General features: G+C 37.3%; 1 protein-coding gene and 1 pseudogene across 4 annotated transcripts in view; one reads left to right on the top strand and one right to left on the bottom strand.

Moving 5' to 3' along the window:
- AGTPBP1 (ATP/GTP binding carboxypeptidase 1) overlaps positions 1-12,587 on the bottom strand; it is a 183,444-nt gene that overhangs the window by 136,133 nt on the left and 34,724 nt on the right. For all 4 annotated transcript variants that reach the window (XM_021671912.2, XM_064361611.1, XM_021671910.2 and 1 more), the window contains exon 3: positions 3,430-3,554. In XM_021671912.2, coding sequence (XP_021527587.2) covers positions 3,430-3,554 — 125 coding nt within the window. The remainder of the gene's footprint in view (positions 1-3,429; positions 3,555-12,587) is intronic.
- On the top strand, positions 8,065-8,530 carry LOC105724972 (EKC/KEOPS complex subunit LAGE3-like; annotated as a pseudogene).

Here is a 12,587-nt window from a genome sequence, read left to right as displayed (position 1 = left end):
TTTAATATCATTTAAATGTATAAGTGGTATATGCTTGTTACAACAATTTAAAAGTATCTAAAATAAAATTAGGAGCTTACCTTATTCTTCTCCATTCCTATCCCATCAATATAGCTACTACCAACAATTAGGTATATATCCTTCCTTTTATTTTATTTTTTGGCCTGGTTCATGGAAATATAATGGTTTATTTTGCACAAAAATGACTATACATATTTTATACAAAAATGAGACTACACACATTTACAGTCATATGAACTAAAGAAACTTGCTGTATGTAATATACTAAATTTAAGCCTCTAAGACAGTTCATATATTTCCACATATGAACTGTATGTTTCAACTACACTGTTTTTTTTCAGTGTCTATAATAAACTTTCTTGGAACTCAGCCATGCCTGCTTCTTTATGTATCATCTATAACTGTTCTTGTGCTACAGGGCAGAGACTGTATGGCCCACAAAGCCTAAAATATGTCTATATGGCCCTTCCCAGGAAACGCTAGCCATTCCCTGCTCTAGAGCAGTAGCTCTCAATTTCGGAACCATCTGGCAAGTTTTAACAGTAAGATTTAATTGGTTTGGGGTGAGCCTGGTTGTGGGGATTACAAGAGTCCCCATCATAAATAATGTATTATTCATAATAGCTGCATAATATGGCTATAAATTTCCAGTTTGGCTATATCAAAAATTACTCACATTCTCTCAATGATAGATATTTAGGTTGTTTCTTGATCTTTAATATTACAAATAATGCCCTATACTCTCTCTTACTAGCATTTTTATTTCAGTTAAAATATATTTCTGGGCCAGGCACAGTGGCTCACACCTGTAATCCCAGCACTTTGGGAGGCTGAGGCAGGTGGATCACCTAAGGTCAAGAGTTCGAAACCAGCCTGACCAGCATGGTGAAACTCTGTCTCTACTAAAAATATAAAAAATTAGCTGGGTGTTGTAGTGCACACCTGCAATCCCAGCGACTCGGCGGGCTGAGACAGGAGAATCACTTGAACCTGGCAGATGGAGGTTAGAGTGAGCCAAGATCGTGCCACTGCACTCCAGCCCAGGCAACAGAGTGAGACTCTGTCTCCAACAATATATATATACATATGTAAATTAAAGTAAAAATGCTGAGTCAAATACCAGGTGCAATTTGTTTTACTACACATTGCCAGATTATTTTCTCCAAGTTTGTAATAATTACTGCACCTCCAACAGTGTATGAGAGAATCCTCTCCCCATGCCTTCAACAGTACCAGACATTGTCATTCTTCTGTCAATCTAACTAGTGAAGATATCTTTGTTTTCATTAACAGTTTCTGAACTGTAAGGAAGTAAAGAAAATTTGTGTACATTTCTTGGTTGTTTGCATTTCTTCTTTCAACTATAAATTCCAAACTTTCTCTCCCAAATGGGTAGCTAACTGGATTATCCTATAAAGGATGGGACAATCTTTCACTAACAACTTATACTGTCATGGTTAGCTAATCCCAGGCACTATAAAAAGTGTATTACCAGTATATTACACACACCATGGGACAGTATTCAGGAGTTAGACACCAGTGGTGGCTGAAAAGTGGGGAGAAGGTCAGTCTCTGATAGTGGTATAGTTAGGAGTATTTTCAGTGGTAATGCTGGAGTAGGGGCTTCCAGGTTGTGACACAAAGAAGAGTCTACAGTGGTAGGAGCAATGGACAAAAGTGTTTATCTATAGGTTTGAAGGATTCATTTTCTTTTGTTTTTATTGGGTGTTTATTTGAGGAGGAAGTATTTCATATGACAATGCAGTAAATATACCTGGCATATTTAATTTTGCACTGATACAATGAACGTCCTTGTTCCTTAGTTGATAAGTACAATATGTCCAGAGCCTGGAATCCAATATAGTGGCTTTCTTAATTAAAAGGTACAGGTATTTTTAAATTATGCAAGAAACAATGGAGTGGTGTCAACTACCCTCCAAATGCATGGGCTACATGGGAGAAAGTTATCAAAATAAATATAAGGGTCTATGACCAAGAAGAAGGGTTAATAGATACTTAGCTCTAGAAACAGTAAATGCCTGCCAAACATCTTATTTGAATAACCTAAGCCTCCAGAATAATGAAATTTTCAAAAATTAAATAAGGATTATAATTATTGAACCTTAATTCTAACAAATACCTTTTATGTGCAGTTAAATATTAAAGTAGCTGCTGGTTTTCTCTTATTCAAAGAGAGAGAGAGAGAGAATGTGAGAGAGAGAGAGAGAGAGAGAGAGAGTGTGTGTGTGTGTGTGTGTGTGTGTGTGTGATTTAAATCATGCAGTTTTTAGTCTTATCAAAGTCCTTTTTACTATCTATTAAGATAATTGCATGGATTTTATTCGACCTATTCAGATAATGCTATATTGATACATATCCTGATATTAAACCATTTTCCATTCCTGAAATGTATTCTTTAACAATGATATTCATATTTCCATGTATAGACTTAATTCACTGTTTTATTTGAGCCTTGTCACGTTATGTTCCTAAGTACAAAGTCAATACTATTCGTGTACTCCGTCAGGGTTTTGGTATCAGATTAGTACTACTACCTTCATAAAATATAAAAATAATGTCTAACTATAGATGACATTTATAGAGCATTTTAAACATTCTTTTTACATGTTTCTCGTGTAAATCTACTTCTCATGTAAATCTAGTTCCAAGGTGGTACGGCTATTATATATTATACATCCTAGAAATTCAATAACTTCCCTAAGGTACCCAACCACTGAATGGTAGAGCTTGAATTTCAAAGTAGGGACCATATAACAACCAATATTCTATGCCACTTGATTTCTTTTTGCCAAAAATCTACATCAAGTAGCACTGGAATTAGGTGCTATTTGTAAATAGGGGGGTGGGGAGGGGCAATCATATATAAGTAAAATTGTAATCATTATTAGAAACAACGCTTTGAAGATCAAGTTCCTCCAGAGTTATTCAGTTTTCTACTCTTGAATCAATTTGAGAAAGTTCCGTTTGTTTGTTTGTTTATTTGTTTGTTTGTGACAGAGGATCGCTCTGTTGTGCAGGCTGGAGTGCAGCGGTGCGATCTTGGCTTACTGCAACCTCCACCTCCCAGGTTCCAGCGATTCTCCTGCCTCAGCCTCCTGAGTAGCTGGGATACCGGCGCGCACCACCATGCGCAGCTAATTTTTATATTTTTTAGCAGAGACGGGGTTTCACCATATTGGCCAGGCTGGTCATGAACTCCTGACCTTGTGATCTGCCTGCCTCGGCCTTCCAAAGTGCTGGGATTACAGGCATGAGCCACTGCGCCTGGCCTAAAAGTTCAATTTTTAAGGAAAATCATCCATTCATTAGAAGTTTGGACATTTTTAGCATCCACTTTTAAAGAATTAAAAAAGCATTTCAAAAACAAAAGAAGAGATCAATGCTTACCCTGACTCTGAACCAGATGAAGAATTTTTGATGTAACATATCGGGCAGTGTCTGATTCTGAAGATTCAGCATTGATCTTCTCCAGCTGAGCCAGGAGTCCCACAATCCTAGAATTATTGGTAAGGCTAAAGAGAATACAGGATGTTAGGGCTCATTCTAAATCAATTGTGAATATTCAATACTATAAAGATCACTGTTTAAAAACAATTCTACTCTTTTAAAAACAGTAAGCATTTACACATCACACTTCCTTACTCTGTTCTACAGCTTAATATTATTAAAATTCTACTGACTTAAGTGAGAAACACATTCTATTTCAGAAAACTGCAAATCACAAATATCCCTGTTCAGTAATCTTACATCACACCCTCAAAGTTCACCTTTTCATTCTCAAAGGCTTTTTACACTTAACTCTGCTCTCCTCAAAACTCTAATAATCCTTCCTCCCATCCCACTGCATTCTCAGTTAGTGTCCTGCTTCATAACTGGTATAAATCTAGCAAGAATACACTCATCTTCCTATCATCAGATCCTTAAGCTTACCTATCCTCCACTTTTCTTCCCTGTTCCTATTTATCATACAAATATTTGTACATACGGTACTATTCTAGGTGTTGCCAATATAGTATGAACAAAACAAGCAAAAATTCCTGCCCCGCATAGAGTGTACATTCTTATGCTGAGAAATATGTCAATAAGTAAATATGTACATTTTATATGTCAGGTAATGGAAGTACTATGGAGAAAAAGCACACTGGGGGAATAAAAAGTGTGGGGGAGAGTGGTCGGAGAAGACCTCACTGAGAAAGTATCATTTAAGAACAGGCCTGAGCCAGGCACAGTGGCTCACACCTGTAATCCCAGCACTTTGGGAGGCCAAAGCGGGTAGATCACAAGGTCAGGAGATTGAGACCATCTTAGCTAACATGGTGAAACGCTGTCTCTACTAAAAATACAAAAATTAGTGGGACATGGTGGCGCACACCTGTAATACCAGGTACTTGGGAGGCTGAGGCAAGAGAACTGCTTGAACCCAGGTGTCAGAGGTTGCATTGAGCCAAGATCACGCCTCTGTACTCCAGCCTGGCAATAGAGTGAGACTGTCTCAAAAAAAGAAAAAAAAAAAAAAAAAAAAGAACAGGCCTGAAAGAAAGAAGAAAGACAGTAAGCCGTGCAGATACTGGCAAAAAGCTGTCCAGAAAAACGGAGGCGCAAACTCCAAGATCCCTGGGCAGGAGCAAACCTGCCATATTCTATGAACAATGAGGTGGCCAGTGTGGCTGGAGGAGATAGTAGTGAGGAAAGAGGTCAGAGTTGGGGTGGGCATGAGAGAGAACAGAGAAAAATAGCAGAATAGTTAGAGTTTTGTAGGCAATTTTAAGGACTTTGGCTTTTACAATGGGTGAGATGGGAAATTTTTTAGCAGAAGAGTTACATGTTCTCACTTTTAACGGGCTCTCTTTGGCTGGTACGTAGAGATTCAAAGAACAATCCACTGGTACACTTGCTCCCAGTCCCTTTAATTCTCAAAGTACTTGCTTTCTCTTTCAATTATACTTTCTCTGATCCCTCATCTATCTCTCCCCTTCAACTAAGCAGACTTGTAGGCACACAAGTATGATCTAGGAGCTCCTACCAGCTGTTTCTCTGATACTCCTCCAAAGAGAAGTATGTACTGCTCTCACCATTTCCCCACATACTGTTTACTTTTCAAACCACCAGGCTGCCATCTGAACTCTGCGATCTCCTAAAAGCCTCCTGTGGTCACTTCTATCCCCAACATATTCACATCTCTGCACCATACAAACCAGTCATCTCCTCTTTTCTTCGAACACTTTCTTGTGATTCAATGACTCTATACAGGCCTGATTTTCCTCCTCTTGCCCTTGAGATCCCCTCTGACACACCTCTAGATACTGACATCTCCCCCAGCAGCTCTGTCCTAGCCTGCTTCTCTTCACTCACTACACTTTTCCCTTGAGTGATCTTATCTAATCCCACAGCTGTAATTATAATCTGCATGCTGCTTGGCCGCAGCCTCAACCTCTGATAGCTTCACCAACCTCACAAGCCCAATATAAAACTCCTGTTCCTCCTCTCAACCTATTCCTCTTCCAGTCTTAACCTCCAATCCACATGAATTCAGTTGCTCAAGATAAAAATCTAGACTCCCCTTTCCACACTGCAACCCAATAAAGGCTCTCTCTAAAATACCTCAAATCCATTCACTTCTCTCCATATCTACTATTACTACCCATATCCAAGCAATCATCATCTCTCACAGCCTCATGACTAGACTGCTTCCCTTCTTGGTGCCCAATAATCCATTTCCACACAGTAATTTTTTTAACTTTTTATTTTAAAATAATTAGCGATTCATAGGAAGTTGCAAAAACAGTAGACTGGTCCTTTATAACCTTCACTCAGTTTCCCCAAGGGTTACATTTCACATAACTATAGGACAATAGCAAAACCAGAAAAACTGACATTGGTAGGTGTATAGTTCTGTGCCATTTTATCACATGTGTAGATTTGTAATCACAAATGTAATCAAGTTGCTAACAAATTATAAACCAATGGCTTCCCATTAGACTTCAAGCAAAATCGTAGTTTCATTTCGCAGCCCAATATAACAGGCCCTGTGTCAGCAAGCCCATGTACCTCTCAGTCTATTCCTTATAACATTCCCTGCATTCACTAGGATTCAGCCACAGTGGCCTTTATCAGTTCCTTGAATACAGCGAGTTTTCTCTCTGACCTCCTAGTCTTCATATTTGCCATCCTCTCCATATGGAGGACTATTCTTCAAGCTTTTCACTAGGCTGGCTCCTTCTCATTTCAAGTTGCAACCAAAATATAGTGCCTACTTCCACTAGCCCTTCCACTTCCAATAGCAAAATGTATTTATACAATTTATCAATATTTGAAATTATGTAAGTTTCACAAAGGTAAAGACTTTGTATATCTTATTCTATACACTCAATACTTAGAACAGTAGCTAACACAGAATAGGTAATACATAACTATGCTTCAAAATGAACAAAAAAACTGAAAACATATGGAAAACATTGTATTTACTATACTTTTTTTTGGATTGACAATTGAATCCAATGCTTTAAATTTGTAGGTACTTTACCATAAAAGGTGACTAAAGGCTGAAAAAATATATATATTGAGACTATTATTTGAAAACATAACTAATATATAGATATAATTTAAATGTTTGTCCCCTCCAAATCTCATGTTGAAATATAATCCCCAATGTTGAAGGTGGGGACTAGTGGGAGGTGTTCGGATCATGGACACAGATTGCTCATTAATGGCTTAGTACCTTCCCCATGGTAATGAGTCAGTTCTCACTCTGAGTTCACATGAGGTCCGGTTGTTTAAAAGAGTGTGGCACCTCCTCTCTCTGTCTCTCTCTCTCTCTCTCTCTCTCATTCCTGCTATCACCATGTGACACACCAGCACCCCCTTCACCTTCCACTATGATTGTAAGCTCTCTGAGGCTTTATCAGTGCTGTGCTTCTTGTACAGCCTGCAGAACCAGGAGCCAATTAAACCTCTTTTCTTTATAAACTGGTCAGCCTCAGGTATTTCTTTATAACAACACAAAAAATGACTAGCAAACATACCATTTAAAAATAAGTGTACAGAATATTTACCAATTTTTCCGCTAGCCAACATAGTACAGAAATTAAAATAAATGTCATTATGTATAAATCTTGAAATAAAAAAACCTAAAAAGTATGTACAGTATATAATTAACATAAAGTTTTAAATATGCAAATTTAAAACAATATATTATTGTGTGTATATATAAATGCATACATACATATATATACACACATATACATTCATGGAAATATTGAATATGAAATTCAGAATAGGAATGACCTACAGGGATGAAAGAGAAAAATGTTACTAGATTATAGTCCATGTTGTATTTTTAATTTTTCATTTCTTGGGTGATCAGTAAAACAGGTGTTCATTATATTATAACTCATTTTAGTTTTCATAAGCATTTCATAATTTTAAAATTAAAAACTTCTAGAGAGATAAACATAAGTTTATATGTTTAAATTTTTACAGATTTTCTTCTAATATTGCAGAGGCAAGTAGTATCTGGTTATCTTTTATAATATAAGACATTGAACACCATTGCCTAGATTCATCACTTCATTAAGGGTTGTTAAACAGTGATACTCTGTCATTCCATTTCTTCTTCATAAAGAGAATTATGGACAATTTCATAAACATTCCACATTTGGTATATAGAAGTATAATTCATAAAAGCAAAAAAATGCTGGATTTTTAATTTACTTGTATTTGCCAGTTTTCAGAAGAATGAGTTCATATCTTAGCCTTCACAGGTGACCAATGAAGTATTTTGATTTCATCTATCAATATGAACTCACATATTTAAAGATATTTGACATATTTTATCTGCTGCAGTTATTAATGCTCCAACTGTCCAATTTTTTTCAATAGCAGCCTCTTCAAGTTGGCTTCTGAGCCCTTCTGATACAATCCTAATATCTGAGAGATAGCATATTGGCTTTCGAATCTGACAAGGCTCTTATTACTGACCAGTAGTTCTCAAAGTGTGGTCTAAAAAATGCCAAGGATAAGGACATGCAGGACCAGGATACAGAAGCAAGCCAATGCGCCGACAGCAGGGATGGCCAGGGTGGTCACGGCTACACCCGGGCGTGGGAATAGTGGCAGCTCCAGCTGGTAGAGCTCCCTGTGTCACACGGGCACTGCATGCGCCAAGTCCCGGCAGAGATGCTGTATCGGGGGACCAGAAATGCAGCCGCACATATTCACCCTTAGCGTGACTTTCCCATCCCCCTTGGAGGCAGAAATCACCCATGAGTCCCTGGCTCCAGATGCCGAGCCCCACCAAAGGGTGGTTGGGAAGGATCTCACAGTTAGCGGCAGGATCCTGGCCATTCCCTGGAAAGCTTAAGATAGTCGCCTGCTCCGAATCTCTGTCATCAACTTTCTCGACTAGCTTTCCTTGGTTGTGCAGACCATGCAGCACTTTGGGCCCCCGTCTTCTGCTAAGCCTGGCCTGGGAAAATGGGGTAAGGTCTAACCTTGCATCTCCTCCTACATAGTGCATCCATCCTTCCCCAGGGCAGGAATTCCCACAGTTGCTACTTACCTGTGAGGGCCTCATGATCCGCCTGTACTGGCCCTTGGGTGCTCAAGGGCCCCTTGTTTTATCTGGTTCTTAAATGTTTGTTACCACAGAAAATAAAACAGCTACTAAAAAAAAATTTTTTTTAATAAAATGCTAAGAGTACCTGAGACCCTTTCAGAAATTGTGCAAGGTCAAAGACAATTTTTATAAAAATACTAAGACATTATTTACCTTTGACACTGTGTTGACATTTGTACTGATGGTCCAAAGGCAATGATGGGTAAAAAGTTGGCATTGCAGCAAAAAGTAGTGACACAAACTGTTCTAGTAGTTAGTGCATTTTTCACCACCATGCACTTGTAGTTGAAAGAGAATGCCAGCTTTACCCATGAGTATACATTATCTTAATAGTCTGTGTGCATAAAAATATTTCTGCCGCACATTGAAATATGATGGTTATTGTGGGAGAAAATACATCCGTCTGAATCACAAGCTAAACTAGCCACTTTTTCCACAGAACATCATTTTTACTTAAAAAAAAATGATGGACAAATGATGATGATTATTCAGACTGGGATATTTTGCCAGACACTTTCTTTTCTTTCTTTCTTTCTTTCTTTTTTTTTGTTTGTTTGAGATGGAGTCTTGCTCTATTGCCCAGGCCGGAGTGCAGTGGCGCAATCTCGGCTCACTGCAACCTCTGCCTCCCAGGTTCAAGCGATTCTCCTGACTCAGCCTCCCTAGTAGCTGGGATTACAGGCATGAGCCATTATGCCCAGCTAATTTTTGTGGTTTTAGTAGAGATGGGGTTTCACCATGTTGGCCCGGCTGCTCTCCAACTTGTGACCTCAAGTGATCTACCCAACTTGGCCTCCCAAAGTGCTGAGATTACAGACTTCAGGCACCACGCCCGGCCTTTGCCAGACATTTTCATGGAGATCAGCAAAGTCAACCTGTCACTTCAAACAAAACAATAGATTTGTTGCTGATAAAATTTGAGCTTTCAAGCAAAAATCAGAATTTTGGAAAACACTGATCTACTATCATGACCTTGACAGTGTCTCAATACTTAAAGAATTTTCTCATAAAATCAATGGTGATATTAACAAATATAATTTTTTAATATTGTGTAAGAAAGTATCAATCCAGCAAGGCACGGTAGCTCATGCCGGTAATTCCAACATTTTGGGAGGCCAAGGTGGGCAGACCACTTGAGGTCAAGAGTTTGAGACCAGACTGGTCAACATGGTAAAACCTCATCTCTACTAAAAATACCAAAATTAGCCAGGCGTGGTGGCGCACCTCTGTAATCCCAGCTACTCAGGAGGCTAGAGCAGAAGAATTGCTTAACTCAAAAGGCAGAGGCTGTAGTGAGCCGAGATTGTGCCACTAGACTCCAGCATGGGTAACAGAGCAAGACTCCATATAAAAAAAAAAAGGTATAATCAATATTTCTAAGATTTACATAACTAAATCAGTACTTTCCCAATGATCAATGCATGGTATTACAAAATCAGACCTGGTCAGGCGTGGTGGCTCACGCCTGTAATCCCAGCATTTTGGGAGGCCGAGGCAGGTGGATCACGAGGTCAAGGGATCGAGACCATCCTGGTCAATATGGTGAAACCCCGTCTCTACTAAAAATACAAAAAATTAGCTGGGCATGGTGGTGCGTCCCTGTAATCCCAGCTACTCAGGAGGCTGAGGCAGGAGAATTGCCTGAACCCAGGAGGTGGAGGTTACGGTGAGCCGAGATCGCGCCATTGCACTCCAGCCTGGGTAACAAGAGCGAAACTACGTCTCCAAAAAAAAAAAAAAAATCAGACCTGGGTAAAAGAACTATTTTAAGTGCAAGATAGACCAAGGGATTTTAATATAACAGAGTATATAAAAGTTCACTAATATGATTTTGGATTTCACATTGAAACTAACCTTTGAGACACTACCACTTATCAAGTTTTAGTGTAATATCAAGGAATATACATTTCAATTTGAATTCCAAATAATATGGTTTTATTTCCAAAGCAGATTTTCATTTAAAACTGTTTGTTCTTTTGCTTTGATCACACTTTTACTGTTTTTCTCCAAATATTACTTTTGCTTTGATCACACTTTTGTTTTTCTCCAAATAGTGAACACACAATTTTATTTTCTTCCACCATAAATCAAAGGACAATAATCTAAAAAGGGTACTAAAGTACCTCTTCCTTTACTATATATTTCTATATAAACCCAGATATGTCTTCTTCAACAATACAACGCACACACACAGAAATGTGTACATGTATATATATTTACATATAACATGTAAACTCAGAAGCAGAGAATCTAGCTGTTTTCTATTAAGCCAGACAGTAATAATATCTGCAAAACTGTAATAAAATATGCCACTCTTCTTACCAAATATATTTTGTTTAGGAAAATATAGTTATTTTTAATGCAAAGACATTATATGTTATGCAATGGGTTTATTTTCTTAAATGAATTCATAAATATTTGTAATATGATAAATTATGGGTTTTAATTTGTTATATGATAAATATCAACAGATAAAATAATCCACATGAACAAAAGCTTTTTCGAGTATCATTGATTTATAACAGAAAAAGATTCTAAAGCCAAAAAGTTTGAGAATGGCTGTTTTAGGCTCATCTTGTATATTTAGTAATCTTGATCTGGTTCTTTTTGGTGAGAAATGGCATATAAGTCACCACAATCTGTATACTAGAGAGCAAACACATCTTTTTAAAAATTTCTGTAACCCAGATTTGAGAGAAATTTGCATTCACAGAAACCAACATTCTAAGATTTAATAACTGACCGGTTTTCATTATTTTTCTTTTAAAAGGTCTTTTTCTTTTTCAGCAGCTAATGAAACATCTATTCAAGAAATTCAATATACAACAATCCACAAACAAACAAGACACACTGAATAGAACACAGGTCCCAAAATTGAGAGTTTGCTTTGTCAGTAACTCTGACTAATTTAAATTAATTACACCAATTAAGTTAAATTTACAAAGAAAAACAACTTGCATCTCAGTGATTCCTTTGTGAGAATCATACTTTTTCCAAATGATAGATGAACAGATGAATTTTTTGAAAGGAATTAAATGGAAATAAACAGTTGAATCAATTTATTTTTATCTATGGAAGGAAAATTAAACAAAATTATATTATAAGCCACTCCTTAGCTCTAAAATTTGTAAGACTGTTGGCTGACACCAATGTTGAGAGACAGAGGGTGAACACCAGAGGGCAGCTCTAGCATTTCACTACCTTTTAGCTTTGGAAAATCTGAGTGGTGGGACTCAAATGAAAGGGGAAAAAAAGCTATACATGAGCAATTTGAGATACTACACTGAAAAGCAGAAGAATGTTAAATAAAGACACTTAGAGGAGTAAATGTATCTTCCCCACCTAATTCTATTTTTAGATGCATCAAAATAAGGCTGAGACCAACTTTGGGAGGTTCCGTTTGTAATTGTTAATGTCATGTATGTAACATTGAGAAAATTAAGGAATTGAAAAAAATGATCAATGTGAAACACATCAAATCAAGTTAACTTCAAATACTTTTTTTTTAATAATTTCATTTATTTATTTAGTTTTAAGAGACAGGGTCTAACTATATGTTGCCCAGGATTATCAAACTTCTGGACTCAAGTGATTCTCCCACATCAGTCTCCCAAACAGTTGAAACCATAGGCACGTGCCACCATGCCCAGCCCAAATAAACATTTTAAAAGCATTATCACTCAAATATTTGTTTCATTGTATTGGTTTCATGCTGCTTTTTGTTCTCTGAGGTTATATTCAATCTTGGAGATATTTTCCTAAAAATGTAAATTTTCTTGAATATTGCAAAAGTCCCAATGATATGCAGATACTGCCTTTGAAACAATTCCCTAAGGAAGGGAAAGGGATATAAAACCTATCTTTACATTATAAATAAATTACATTAACTTTTTCACCTTAAAATGTAAATCAAATGCAGGTAATAGACTTC

This window comes from Aotus nancymaae, unplaced genomic scaffold (assembly GCF_030222135.1).
Source record: "Aotus nancymaae isolate 86718 unplaced genomic scaffold, 86718_ANA_hifiasm-v0.15.2.pri h1tg000041l, whole genome shotgun sequence".
Taxonomy (NCBI): domain Eukaryota; kingdom Metazoa; phylum Chordata; class Mammalia; order Primates; family Aotidae; genus Aotus; species Aotus nancymaae.
This window is presented reverse-complemented; position numbering and strand designations above follow the sequence as displayed.